We start from the raw sequence: 14,181 nt of genomic DNA, 5'->3' as shown, positions 1-14,181 counted from the left end.
AGAAGAGGACAGGGCTGCAGCAACCTGCACGGAGGAGCAGGGGAGGAAAGGAGAGCCCCAGCCTGGTTTGCTCTGCTGGTAGAAGGCCGTTATGATACCGGGCTAGACAGAAGTTCTCTTTTGGACGAGCTGGTACCGAGGTGCCACGGATGTCGGGGTGCGGTTGTGGTGGTTGGGGGGGTCTGCAGGTGTGGATCGGGGTCCTCGGGTGCAGGACCCTGGGGGAGAGCTCGAGGCAGCGGCCTAGAGCTCCGGACAGCAATTTTCTGGGCAACAAGAGGTTGTGTTCCAGGGGCATCTGAGGTGCTCCGGGTCACCAAGCGTCTTTGGAGCCAGCCAGCTTGTCATCAGCATCAGGACCTTACGCACCTGCTTGCACCTGTTTTTGCATTTGCAAACTAAGCACAGTCACAGTATCTGCCTCGAAGAAAAGTGCTCGCTGTTTTCAGTGTCGTTAAGGAGCCGTGGCTAAAGCGGCACCCAGGAAGAAGAGGCCGCCCTGTGGAAGTGACTCACGTCCCGGCCTTCTAAGCTGCCGGGCTTCCCGGGTCCTAATCCCTCCGCGGCCTGTAATTCCCAGCACGGCCACCAGGCGGGGCGCGCGCCGAGGCGGGCGGCGGTCACGACCCGGAAGCGCTTCCCTCGGTGGCTGCTCGGTGGAGATGGCGGCGGCGGGGGCCCGGGGTCCCGGCAGGCCGCGTAGCGCTGCACGGTGCACGCCGCGCGCCTCCCGAAGCCCGCCTCCGGCTGGAAGCTGCTCTCTCGCCTCTGGCCGCCGGCGTAGTACCCGGGCGAGTGGTCGCTGGGTAGGTAATCGCCCTGTGAATATTCCTCGCACGGAGGGAACTTGGGATCGACATAGTTTGAGTTGATCAAAAAAGAACTCATAGCCATTAATTTCTGGGAATTGCCCACAAAATATACTAAAATTTATTCCGACCCCTGACTCGTTTTCCTGTTCCGAAAGCCCTCCTACTTACTGTCAAGTGAACAAAGTTAGGGGCCACGTGATCCTCCGAGCCAATAGCCACCCCGCCTGCGATTCCCGGATAAGGAAATCTGCTCACCCGGACCCTACTCCAGCCAAAGAGCTTTATTTCCCCTTCTTCGCTTCCCCCTCCCCACCCAGTCAACACCAGGATTTACATAGGGCTCCTGCGGGGCGACCCCCTCCTCGCTGCGCTCTCAGAGATCCGAGAGGCGCTGAGGGCAGAGAGCGCCAGGGCGAGCAAGCGTGGACCCAAGGCCTGCTGGAGCGCTGGGCGGAGCATGATCCCACATTCCCTTGAAGTTGGGGTTCCCGATGTAGCCCCTGTTGTCCTGCCTCACCTCTGCCTGGCATTCTGCGCTTCCCAAAGGGCTCCTGCTCCTCCCCAGGGCGAGAGGAAGCCCCGTACGCCCAGCGGCGTCCCTGTGGGGAGCTCAGTGGCTGGCGGGCTGGGGGCTCCTCCTCGAAATGGGGAGCTCACTAGGGGCGAGGGGCGCTGAGCTTGGGGCTTTTCTCTGCAGCCCGATGAGGAGGGGTAGGGGTGAGCGAGGAGGCGTGGGGAGCCGGAGGGCGGGTGCGCAGAGGGACTTGTCAGAGATGAATGGAACCGCTAGCGGATCGATAGGAAATGCATGCACTAATTCGGGGAGACCTCGCCTTCCAAATCGCATTTAGCTGCACTGTTAGCTTGGCTATCTCAGTCGACCCGTCTGTCCCCCTGCTGCTAGCCACTCCCCCGGCCCAAGCCGAGAGAAACGGCTTGGTTTCCCACGTTGAAGATGAGCGCGGGAGTCAAAACCCTGCAAGTTGTGAAAGCAAACTGAATAACAACTTGCTAATTCCAGAACCAACCGAGCAGTACTAACTGTGGCGCCCAGTCCTTCTAATTGCCGCTAAATTGCAGCTTCCGAGGCGAATAGAATCATCGCGACCTGGTGGTGCTGGGGACAGACGCGCTAGCTCACCCCACACACCCAGTGACACCCTGTCAATCGTGTATTTCCAAGGCGCCTTGTTCTGAACGCAAACGGAAAGTGGACCTCCGCATCCGTTTGAAAAGTGAATTTCCTTTGCCTTGGCATACTGCAGAAAACAGTCTTTTCTTTTCTTTTTGAAAACAAGTCTTTTCAAAAAAAGTTCCAGTAAAGCCCCCTCCAGCCCAGGGTAGGTGGGCTTGTGACAAGAGGATAAATTAAAAAACATCAATAACAGTAACTTCTTAAGACAAGTGGAAAAGGATCAAAGCTCCCAGGGGCAGGCAGGAGCTGAGCTCAGGTAAAGGATTCCTCCATCTCTAAGCACTGGAAGGGGGACAAGAAAAAGGAAGAAAGAAAAAGAAGAGCGTCTTCTCGTAGTCAGCCACTGAATTGTCCTCATTTAGAAAAATAATATAGATACTTTTTTCTTTCTGGAAAAAATGAGCGGAGTGTTTATGTCAACTACATATTCCCCTAGATACGAATTTGTGACCCTAAAATTCCTTACACAAATTCGGACCTACAGGGTATATACAGAAGACAGACAGATCTTCTTGGCCCAGGCATTTTCCAGTTCTACTTTTCTGCGCGTTCTTCTTTGGGGGGGTGGTCGGAGCGCTTTCATTTTACTGCGTTTTGTTCTAGTAAGGCTCTGCGTCCATTCTCGGGATTACAAGGTTTTCAACTCTCAGACAGAAACAGAAGCAGACGGTCTGCTGAGAGAAGCGAACCTCCCGGCGGCCGGGGAACTCGGTGGCGCATGAATTATGAGACGTAAACATTAGCTACGCACAAAAGGAGGAAGGGTCATCCCGAGGCTGCGGAGGAGTTAGAATCAGGCCCCTGGGTGCCCTCGCGCCCCCCTCCCCCTAGGACTGTATTTTTTAAAAAAGAAAAAAAAAAAAAAACCCTAATCGGCTCCTTCAGCGCCCTTCACAGCCTTAGTTTTTGGATCAAACGAATATCGAGATATTTTTCCAAAGCGCTTCTTAGCAAAGGGAGGAGGGAGAGGCGGCTGGGTGTGAAGGGGGTGTAATAAAAGTCCTTTTGGAAAAGTCAATGGTAAAAAGAGAGAGAAACAGCTGTAAAGAAAAATGCTGGGAGACCAAGCAGATGGGGCCCCGGATATTTAACGACGGGCAATTCCGTTTACAACCTGAGAAAAGATCAAAGGCGTTTCATTTCCGAATGAAGGGCAATGAGGGACCATAAAGGATGCTGCCAGATGATGCGCAGGCCCCTCCTGCCTCCTGAAGCCCCTGGGGGCCAGAATGGGGGAGAGGATTCCCTAGAGGCTTTGCAAGGGTCCTGACCCCCCACCTCTCCAGCCCCAGGTGGGTCCCCTCTGTCTGTCTAAAGTCACCACTGGCTCAGCCACCTGCTTGGGCGGCTGGCAGTAGGGCCCAAAAGAGGAGCTGGAGCTTCTGAACCCACTTTCTGAGGCCCCCAGTAACTCCTGAATTTTACTATACTGGCACACCACTGGGGATCGAGCTAGACAGAACTCAAGCCTAGACTGCGAATGCTGTGGCCAGGCGGGAGCTCCCCGTGCAGACCCCCTCACCCATGTCCTCAGATTGGAGAGCTACCTCCCTGCAGGAGCAATTCAAAACCAACAAATTCAGGGGCAAATACGGCGGTGGGCCAGAACCCCTCTCTAACCACCACACCCCAGAGACCTCTCGGGAGACCTGCCCACCTCTAGACCAGACTCCTGAAAGTGGGTAGGTAGGCAGGGCTCCTAGCTGCTGGTGAGGAGATCCAGAGGTCCTCTGTTGTTGTTTTCAATATCCCAAATCTATTCATTGCCAATGACGACCTCTGGGCCTGGTTTTTAATACCACCATTCTCCCAGGTAAGGAACCGGGTCTGCACAGTAATTGAGGGGGACCCCAAAATGGCTACATTACATTGCAGTCTGTGCCAACAGAGGATCCAGTAGATAGCCTCAGACCCCAACTGGGCACCCAGACAGACCACAGTCTGGCTCCAGACCCACGTGGCACCAGGTTCCCCAATACCAACCAAAGACCTTTGGAAGCCTTCTCCAAAGCCGCCTGGGGCCTCCGGGACCCACTGCAACGGCTCGGCCCCTCCCCCACCCCATACCTCCAGTCCTGCCTGCTCCTGGAAGCCCTCCGGCCCGCAGGCAGTTCGGTGTGGGAGGGCTGCAGGACTGGGTTCAGGGCCTCTCTGCTGCTTTGCTCCACGCAGGATGAGGCTCAGGCTCCCACAGCATCCCAAGAGCGATCCCTGGGGCGCGGAGCCACCACGGGCTTGGGCACAGTTGATCCTGAGCGCAAAGACATTCTTCTCTGCGCACAGGGACCGCCACCTGCTCTTCCCACCAGAGCACCGCACCCAGGCCGGCCCGGCCCGGCCCCGGCAGGGTCAACGGCCAGGGGAGGAGGACAAGGTCTATCAGGCACTCCCAGGACCGGTTTGCAGGAGGAGGAGGAGGAGGAAGTTGCCTTCCCGGTCCTCACCCAGAATACCAAGAGCAATAGCATAATAGGAAGAAAAGCTAGGCGCTCACGCGCTCCGAGCCACCTCTCAAGCGCTCCCGGGACACTGGGCGGCTGCCCGGCCCAGCCGCCTTCTCCAGGCAGCCACAGGTTGCCCGCGTGACCTCACGCTGCTCAGACCCTCACCCCGTCACCCCGGGCGTGCCTAGACCCCAAAGAATCATCCACCTTTGTGGACTCAGAAGAAGCGACGCAGCGCACGAGGGAAGGCGAAGGGCCCAGCGACGCGAGCGCTAAATCGGCCTGCGCCCTGGCGCGGCGGCGCGGACCCGGAGCTCCGGAGCGGAGCGGGGCGGAGCGGGCGCGAGTACTCACCGGGCGGCTCCCCGCGCCCTCCCGGCCGGCCGACCGGGGGACCTGCCGGCTCTGCTGGGCAACAGCTGGGCTCACTCGAGTCCACCATTGTGAGTCCGGAAAACCAAACCTCGGCTTCGGGCCGAGGAGTCCCCGGCCCCCTCGGAGGCCGGAACAGGACTTTTTTTCTTCTTTTTTACTATTTTTGTTTTTGAAGCGCAAGTTTTCGTATTAATCTCATACTTTGGCAGTCTTTGTTAAACAGCTAGGCGCGTCACGAGGCTCTTGAACATTTTAATAATTTTTAGACGCCGTGACCTGCGGTTCACCCCTCTCGCGGCCTCCCCCACGAGCAGGCGGTGGCTCTAATATGCTGGCGCGGTTTGCTCGGTCATATTGAATTTTGCGCAGGCCATTACTTGGGAGAAAAATGACAGAGCAGGAATTTGATTCTGTTCCTCCTGTCCAGCGTGACTTTTCCCCAGAACCTTTCATCCAACCCCCCAAAAAGTCCCATTAGGGTAGGGTTCAGGCTGCCCCGCCCCTGCTTTGATTTTCTATCCTTCCTGTATTTTTTTGGTCGGGAAAGAGTGCGATTCCACAGGGAAGCTTTTTGAGGCCTGGGTAGGAGGCCGGCACCCTGCAAAGCTGGTGGGCACTGGGCACCAGAGAGCAGGCCTAGGCCAGAGGCCCCTTCCCTCTACATTCTGCACTGACTGGGCCTGTCCCCCAGCCCATCCTATACATACTCTATCCACCCAGTGATACCCCACTTCTGCCCAAGCCTTGGGAGCTTCAGGGCCTCAAAAATAACTTTTCCATCTCTTGCAGAGAAGCATTTGGTCCACAGCCAGCACATTTGGGAGAAAGTGAGAGAGAACCCTGAGATGGGCATTGCCCACAATGATCAAAACAAGGGACCTGGAGACTTGACTTTCAGATTTGGCTTTTGCCCTTTAAAAACAGAATCAGACAAAGGGTTTTTTTTTTTTTTTTAAAAAAAAAAAAAAGGGAAAAAAAAAAAAAAAAAGAAAAGAAAAGAAACTATTCTCCCAGACCCAGCAACTGCTCTGCCTGCCCCTAGCACTTCATGGGGGTTCCAGGGCAAATAGAGAGGCCTGCGAATCACTTTCTAGGCTTGTTGTTCTAAGATTAGAACCCAGTAATCCCTACAGCCTATGTCTTGATTCCTCCAGTCCTCAAAGGACCACAGAGAGGGGTCAGATGACATCCTTTCTACCTAGTTCAAGGCTTAGGTCTAAGAGGAGGGGGTGGGCTGATAGCCTGGGGTCAGAAAAGTGCTTCACAAGCAAGCCAGTTTGAGCAGACCCTGGGCTCCTGCAGTCTATTGTGCAAAGTTCCAAATTAACCACTCTGTCCCGGAATGAAGGAAAGGAAACCGAAGGGGACAGAAAGAGATGGATCCTCCCTTTCAGGCTTTGACCTCTGAGTCCCCAACACTCCAGGAATTCCTCCCTGGCCTGACACCCCAAAATAGGTCCCTCAAGGACTACGTGGAAATAGAGACCTGCACCCTGTTAGGTTAGAAAAACTAGGCATCAAGTTGACTTAAAATTTGTTTTTAAGCCTTTTTTCTATTCTGGCCGTGTTTCCAAAGGCATCTTTCCTGAGGTTATCTTCATTCTGCAAGGACAAACACCCACAGAGCACCTCCTCTATTAAGTGTTTGGAAAAAGACTGTAATGACATTTCATAATGCAACAGTCATTTAAAGACCCAAAATAGGCACATGCCCTGGTGGTGTAATTACAGTCTCTCTGAGTGGTTTACTTATGAGCAGAGCTTAATGTATGGACTGGAGGTTCATTTCAGGACGCCTGTTTCAGCTGCAGTTAGAAAGATCTCCCTGAGACTATTCGGTATTTTTCCTTTGCGCTTCTTCTTCCTGTTCCAAATAGGAAGACGGGGAGCCAAGATTTACACCCCAAAGGGGCTTGGAAGAGGGGGAGAACCGACAAGCTAATTGACTTTCAATATCCTAGTTTTTTAAAACAAGGCAAAGAGATCGAAATGAGAGTTTAAGAAGCTTCTGGGGCTAGTCCGTGGCCTTGAGCTCCAGCCCCTAGGCCCAGGCTGGAGGGTTGGGGGGGTCTCTAAAGTCAGGCCTACTGGGGGTTGGGTGGAATTGGCCCGAGGTTGGCCTTTTAGGGCAAACAGGGTGGGCAGCAAGCCTTTACCTTGGCAGCTTTCTTTGGCCCTGCTGAATGTCCTGCAAGGGCGTGTGGGTAATTGGATTTTTCAAATGTGTGCAGCTGGGTAAGTTTTAATTAAATCTTATATGGTGACTCAAAGGTTATCTTTGGGAGAGAAAATTGTGCAGATTCGCCACACCCAAGCAAGCGCTGTCTTTTGTGCAGCTCTCTGGCCACCACCACTGATTTTTGTATTGTTGTCTTTTTTTTTTTTCTTCCAGAGGGCTTGCTTCCTTCCTCAGTTTCTCCTTTCCCAGCCACTGGCCTCACCCTGCCCAGCCGATCTAGCACTCCCAGCCTCCTGGCGCGCATCTCCGCTCCTTCTGGCCTCCTCCCCCTCGGTCCCCACCCCCGCCGCCGCTAGACGCCTCACGTCCCTAGCTCACGCACGCTGTAAACTTTTGACCCTCCAACTTTGCGAACCCTCTGGCAATAACACCGACCTCACCGCCAGGGTGTCTTTCTGCTGCACCGGCTGCTGAAACCCAAACGCACAAATGCCCTCCTCCTCGCCACCGCGCCCATTGGCCTTAGACCCGGGGAATGGGACCCTCTGATCATTAAATAACGCAGGGGTCGGGGGATGCCTGTCACACTGCCTGTATTTTTACGAGTCTTCTTTGGGGAGGCCCGGAAGGGCTTTTGACCACCCACCCTTCTTCATCATCGGCCTCCCAAAGGGGTCACGGTTGCTGAGGCAGGCACCCCACAGAATGGGTTGACATAGAGAAGGGTATTTGTGGGGAGGATGGCAGTTCTTGCAGCAGAGCTTCTTGCAGGGGTAGCCATCACTGTGTCCATGGTGCTAGAGGGTCAAATGTGTCCCAACAATGTGAGGCCAAGCGGCCAGGGGCCACCTTGCGAGGCGCTGCTTGGCGCCTGGGAGGCTGCGGCATGGCTGTGAACTTGGTCTAAGGCGGACTCTACTGGCAGCTCGGGGACGTTACAGCCTCTGCCTCTCGGCCGGTGCTGTGGCCCTGCGGACCTCCCAGCACACTTTCGGTTTCCCTTCTGTCCTCACACCACCTGCCAGGACCCCCTCTGTCGTAGGGAGTGCAGGATATCCTTTCTATTTTCCTGGGAGGTCCTCGGTAGTGAGAAAAGAATAAAGAGAGAGGAAGCAGGAGAACGAATGAGAAAGCAAGTAGAAGCCCTGGTTTAGGGATTATCCCCCGCGGCGCCCCCACTTGTCCCAAGACACTCCCTCCTCCCCTTGCCACTCTCCCCCCACCTGTCCTCCACGCGCCCCCGTGCCTGCTGACTGCCCACCCCTGCACCTGCCCGGGGGTCATCTGATGGACACTGGCCTGGAGCCTGCAGTAGCTTTCCTCCCTGCAGGGCTCCATCTCCACCCATGACTCCCAGCTCAGGCTCCTGGGAGGGAACCCAGGCTCCGCGCTCCGCCGGAGGCTGCCGCCGCGTGGCTCAACCCCAGTCCACTCGGGGAGCAAGGCCAGGGCGGGGCGAAGTGGCTTGGGAGCCTTTTCCGGAGAGAAGAAACTGCAGGACGCTGCGCAACGTGCATCTCCTTGTCCCAGAGGAAATTTAGGGAGAGAAAAGACCCGAAAGAAAACGTCTAAACTATAGAGAAAAGGGAGAAGGACAGCGAGGTGAAAACTTGAGCAGACGGGGGCTTGCTGGTCGGGCTACCACAGGTTCCTAAATTGCTCAAAATCCATCTTCTTTAGGTCCCTACATGCCTTCGCTTCCTTTCTGAGCTTGCATTCCCGGTGTCAGCGAACTTGCTACAGGAGAGAAGGGATGGCTTAAACCTGCCGGCACGCCCCCGCCGGGCTTGCAGCGCCTGCCCGGTGCCTTCGCGGTGGCCGGCGGCGCGTAATGTATGCGGCAGCGGCCCGGAGCCCGAGCAGGCCGGCGCTGCGGCCCCCGCGTCTGCTGACCTCTGCGTGATCCCGGCCTCTATGAATTATTGATGAGCTATGAGCTTGATTTCCCCTTTCAGGATGCAAACTCCATTACATTGTTAAAATGGCGATTTAATCGTTGAGAATAGCTTTGGTGGGGGCTTTTTCCCCCAACTCATTTGCGCCTCCTTCCTTTTCATTTAACTCTCTTAATTAAATCCTTTTAACAGATTTTAATCACTTTTTGGAGGGAGGGGTAGGAGGAAGAGGGAAAGCCATAAACACCACCACTATCACCAACAACAAACGGGACACTAAAACAAGACAAAACAAAACAAACCCCAAAGCCACCAAAAGCTTCTACCTTTGAGCAATTGAGCAGAAGGTGGGAAGGAGGTGCGACCCCCCCCCCCCAGAAGGATTGCATCAGAGACAGGGAAGAGAGGTGAGGGCCTGCAGGAACCGGCCTGGCAGGGTGTGAATAAGAGACTCGCCCAGCATAGAGATGGGAGCCCACATCCCGCGGCTGACCCTCGCTGCCACTGGGATCTTGGGGAGGAGGACCCCAGGATTCTTGGGGAGAAATCCCCTGCCCAATCTGGGTCTCAGAAGCACTTAGGGAAATGCGTCCATTCTCTTTAAGGGGCCCCCATGTCTCCCCTCCCCCTCCCCAAACAGCTCAGCTTCCAGGCGGTGTCTGGGTTAATTAATATGAATGTGTAACCGTGCCGCAGCAATCGATACATCCCTGCTGTGGGCAGATTCCAGCCTCAAAATCCAATTACTCTGAGAAACTCCAAAACTCATGAGAGTGACCAATGGCCCCTCTTCTAAAAGAAGAGAGCTGGTTCTTGCTGGCCATGTCCTCCAAGCTGGCTGGGTTGATCCCAAGCTCAGTTTGGGAATCCTGCTAGGCAGTCTACATTCTCGCCTGTTCTGAGGCACTGCTTCCGCTCCAGCATCCAGATCCCAGGAATAAAAGAACCAGGCAGGGAAAGGAGTTTCCTCTTTTCAGGCTGTCCCACGTCCTGCCCTCCCAACCCTCAGAAAATAACTTCTTACAGCCAGGGAAGGGTTAACTGTCCCTTCCACAGTTATGGAGAGGAAGCCCATGAAATATGGGCACTTGGAACTCCAGGCCTGGCTGGCTTTCCTGTTTACACTTCTCTATATTTCCTCCCACCCGATGGCCACAGAGAAACAAAACAAATCAAGCAACCAAATAAAACAAAACAAAAAGTCAAAATCAAATTGTGTGCTGAGTGGTGGCCAGGCAGGCCTCAGAGCCCAAGAGAAACTGCAGCCTCTGTCTCTGGCTGCTGCTTTCTGGGGCCTCCCTTCGGCTGGGGTTGAAGGTTTGGCCAGAGGACAGGGGTCCTAGTTCAGAGGCTGAGGCCTGGTCTGGAGGGGAAAAGGAAGTAGTGGGGGGAAGGGAGAGAAGAGCTTTGGAGTGTGGAGCAGCATTTCCAGAGAGACCTCCCGGGGACAGATAGGGAACCAGGACAGACCTCTAGGGCCTCTCAACCCCTCCCCCAACTAGTCCGGATTGAGGATCAACCCAGAAGCCCAAGTGGAAAGAAGAAAGCCCAGCTGGGCTTTCTCCAGAATCCCGAACGTGCTAGGGTTTGGTCGCTGTGGCAGCAGCAGTGGGTGCCCTTCCTGGGGCTGCACTTTGCCTTTGGAAAATCTGCCTAGATATCCCCGGCAGATGCCCCCGTGGCTCCTTATCAGAGTCTGCACAAGAGATGTGCCAGAGGGGGGAATCTTCAAGGAAGCCTGGGGGGGGGAGACAGAGAGAGAGAGAGAGAGAGAGAGAGAGAGAGAGAGAGAGAGAGAGAGAGGACTGAGGTTAGAGGCTCGGTAGGATTAGGGTTCCCCTGAAGGCCCTGAGCTGGGCCCTCACAGCTCTGCACATCCTGGGGACCCCTCTCAATCTCTTTGCCTTGTAGAGAGTGTTCTAAATGGTGCGGGGGCCCTTTTGGGAGCTGACCAGCTTGTCCTTTGTGTCAATTCCAAGTGGTACACATGCCCATCATTCTTGGAAAATAGGTCTTCACCCCAGGCTGAGGACCCCAACCCTTCTGGGCTCTAAGTCTGCTCAAAGCCCCTTCAGGGTTTCCTGTAAGATGCGCAGAGAAGAGTGAAGGAGCAGCTTCGGTAGCTGCAGAGGGGAGAGTTCCATCCATCACCCCTGAATGGGAAAACAGGGATTCTTTTGAGCCCCCTCCTTGTCCCCAAGTCAAACTAGGAACTAAATGTTCAAACCCAGGGACCAGAGGCAGGCGTTGGTGAGCCATAGGAGGAAATGGGAGAAGGACAGCTGCATCCCTGGAGGTCACCTCAGGAATCCTAAATTTAGGGGGAGAGGAGGCCCGTGGCAGGCGGAAGAAGGGGGCTTTTCCTTAGAAAATAACAGGCCCCTTAAGGTTGGGTCCTGAAGTCCCTCTTGTTCATGATGCCACAGAACAAAGGGGCCTTGTAGGAACTGCGGGGCAGAGAAGTGGAGAGAGGCAAGAACACCTTTTCACCTTTTCCGTTTTCCTCTCCCAAACACTGCCTCTCTGCTGCCACTGTCGGGGCTCATGCTCCTGATGGGACTGATCTGGGGTGAGCCTTCTAGGGGTCTCTTTAAACATCTCCTCCTCCAGGCTGGAGCAGAAGCCCTCCTCCTCACCTCCTGGCCAGCTACTAGGTTTGGAGGTTTGGGGTTGGAGGAGATTGCACCCTCTATCCTGTACCCTACTGCTGCCCGTGCTGACCCCAGGACCCTTTGCAATCCCAGCCGAAGGAAAGGATCACTTGAGACACACAGGCTGCATCGGGCATGAAGGCTCTGTGCTCTGCTTCCTGGATGACCCTGAGAAGGCCACGCGGAGCCCTTTTGTGGGGCTCAAAGACCAGAAGGGCAGACAGCACCCCAGGTGAAGCAGCCCACAGTGGCCTTCCCTTGTCCTCAGCTCAGATCTACACGATACAAGTGCCCAGCGATGCGTCTCTCCATACTCCTGACAAATGAATGTAACAAGTTTCTTTTCTGGAGATGGGGAGATAGATGCCAGTCTTGGGGCAGCCAGCTGTGAAATGGCTCCCCTTCCTCTAGCAGTACACACCCCTCCTCGTGCCCCGAAATTTCCCAGCACACTGAAGAAAGGAACATGAATCCCACACAACCGTCTTGCCCTCTAAAACCCGACAGTCCTGCAAACAAAATCCAGGTGCCCTGGACCATCGATGCTATTTGGAACCAACGGCCCCCACTCTAAGCACCCAGTTTCTTAGAGCTGGGGACAGAAAGGAGCTCACCATTCCCTACAAGTTTCCACAGCCTGCTGGAAGCGAGATTCCTTCCCCCAGCCCTAAGACCCAGAAATGCAAGCGCAGAAACGGGAAAGCAAAAGCTGGGCGCGACTTACTGCGAGGCCGGCTGCTGGGCCACCACCGCCTCCTGGGCTGGTCGGCTGCTCCAGGCTGGGAGAGAGCTCACCTAGTACTGCCCCCTTCCCCACCACAGCGAGCAGTTAAAGTGTCACTTAACATTCTGGAGAATGTGAAATATACCGCACGGTGTCAACTCCCCAAAACCATAAAACTAACTTTATGGACCTCACGTGACTTTCTCGAGCCAGTGAGGGGTATCTGTCTGACTTCTCGGCGATTTTTACGATCTAACTTCGAGATAAAACCCCTATCCATTTGACATCTAAATGTCATAGCGACTTTTGGGATAGTTTGTTATCGGCAAAGGGGGACAAAGTCAGGGGGTGAAGGGGAAGTAGGGCCCAGTAGAGCCTCCAGGACCCTCGGCTGCCTCCTCTCCAGCGCCCTCCCCCAGGCCCCCGTGAGAAGTTGGGCCCAGCTGGAAGGGATTGACTCGGGTAAGTGTCCAGCTCCACTCGACTCTTGAGCTCAGGGTGGAGGCTGACTGGGCTGGAAGGGAAGCCAGAGCCCTTTCAGGAGGGAACCCAACTCCTAACCGAGGGGAAAGCCAGTTGGCCCTTCAGAAAGAAGAAGCCCTAGAAAATTGTAGAGAAGGATGAGGCTGAGAGGAAATCTTTGAAATGGATCTGATTATTTCTTCTTCTTTTTTCCTTATTGGGTGACAGAGTTGAACTGGGGTTTGGAGCAGGGAGCAGAGTGGCCAGGCAGGCCTCTACCGCTCCCAGAAGGCCAGGAGCCTCTGCGCAGGACTTAGGCCCCAATTTTTTTCCCCTGGACAGTTTACCACAGGGTTTCTCAGTGACCAGTGGTGGAGGCCAAATGGGGCCCAACCTGGATCCATGGTGAGGTTCTCAATCCTCTCAGCACCAGGCCTGAAGCCCTGTCCTCTGGCCCAAGCACCACTGACCAACCAAGCCAAGCCAGGACTCCTGTGACCTAGAGACTCCTGCTTAGCATCCTATAGTCCAGCCTATACCCTAGATTTCCCAGAATGACCTAGGGTGTGCCCAGCCATGAGAGAGGCAGACCCCACAGAAAAGACAAATAGTGGAAGGGCAGGGGAGTAGGGGAAACATTTATTTGACTTTAAGGAAAGCTACAAACAAATACCAAAAGCGAATCACCGAGACAGGCCTGGCAAAGACAGACTTAACACACGGCACGGCACCCACTTGCTGCGCACTGTATATGGCCTCGAACTGACTGAGGCAGGAAAAGCTGGGTCTGACCTAGGCTAGCCTCATATTTACAAGCGTTGGGCCTTCCAACAGACCCCTGGGTCCATAGAGAAATACACAGGAGACATTTCACACGAGGGTTATTTCTTCTGCTTCTGTCCACCCCCAGACCAGGCCTTGTGGGCCTATCAGGCAGCAGGGACTGAAATCTCACTATTTCTCTCCCCTCTTTTCCACATCATCCCTGTGGGCCCTCCCTGGCCCCTGCCCACCCCAGGACCAAGCCCCTGGGAGACTTGGACCTGGGGAGTGAGGAAGAGGAGGAGCAGGAGGAGAAGGAGCGGGTGGAAAGAGGCACAGTCATGGACTCCATGTCAGAGGCCAGCTCGGCTGGGCCCTGCGCTGCGACACTACCCCACTCAACTGCTGCCCTTAGAGAAGTCTCCCGCTGCACCTCGAAATACAGCCATCATCCTTTTATAAATAAGTTAGGACACAGATTGGGGGGGAAGTTCACATTAAACATGCGAATTTCTTTTTTTTTCTTCTTCTTTTTTCTGGGGGAAAAGAGTGCAACCACAGACACGAACATTCAGAAACACTGGCAGATTTGGGGCGAGCAGAGGGGAGTGGAGAGTCTGGAGGGAAATAATAAGTATTATTATTATTATCATTATCATTATTATTATTATTATTATTATTA

General features: G+C 54.7%; 2 protein-coding genes across 8 annotated transcripts in view; both read right to left on the bottom strand.

The window, feature by feature from the left end:
- The window catches only part of Hoxb4 (homeobox B4), a 5,014-nt gene extending 2,599 nt beyond the window's left edge, over positions 1-2,415 (bottom strand). The window contains exon 1 of the mRNA XM_004633661.2: positions 656-2,415. Coding sequence (XP_004633718.1) covers positions 656-894 — 239 coding nt within the window. The 5' untranslated portion in view covers positions 895-2,415. The remainder of the gene's footprint in view (positions 1-655) is intronic.
- The window catches only part of Hoxb3 (homeobox B3), a 52,785-nt gene that overhangs the window by 26,479 nt on the left and 12,125 nt on the right, over positions 1-14,181 (bottom strand). For 3 of the 7 annotated variants that reach the window (XM_023718027.1, XM_023718025.1, XM_023718033.1), the window contains exon 1: positions 12,276-12,360. The exons of 1 other annotated variant lie outside the window; for it this stretch is intronic. The gene's annotated coding sequence lies outside the window, so the exon portion shown is untranslated. Of the gene's footprint in view, positions 1-4,074; positions 4,415-4,805; positions 4,886-9,226; positions 9,284-12,275; positions 12,361-14,181 lie in introns of those variants that run through there. 3 more of the 7 variants (XM_023718030.1, XM_023718026.1, XM_023718029.1) reach the window with 3 other exon arrangements.

Source organism: Octodon degus, unplaced genomic scaffold (assembly GCF_000260255.1).
Source record: "Octodon degus isolate 3935 unplaced genomic scaffold, OctDeg1.0 scaffold00056, whole genome shotgun sequence".
NCBI lineage: Eukaryota > Metazoa > Chordata > Mammalia > Rodentia > Octodontidae > Octodon > Octodon degus.
This window is presented reverse-complemented; position numbering and strand designations above follow the sequence as displayed.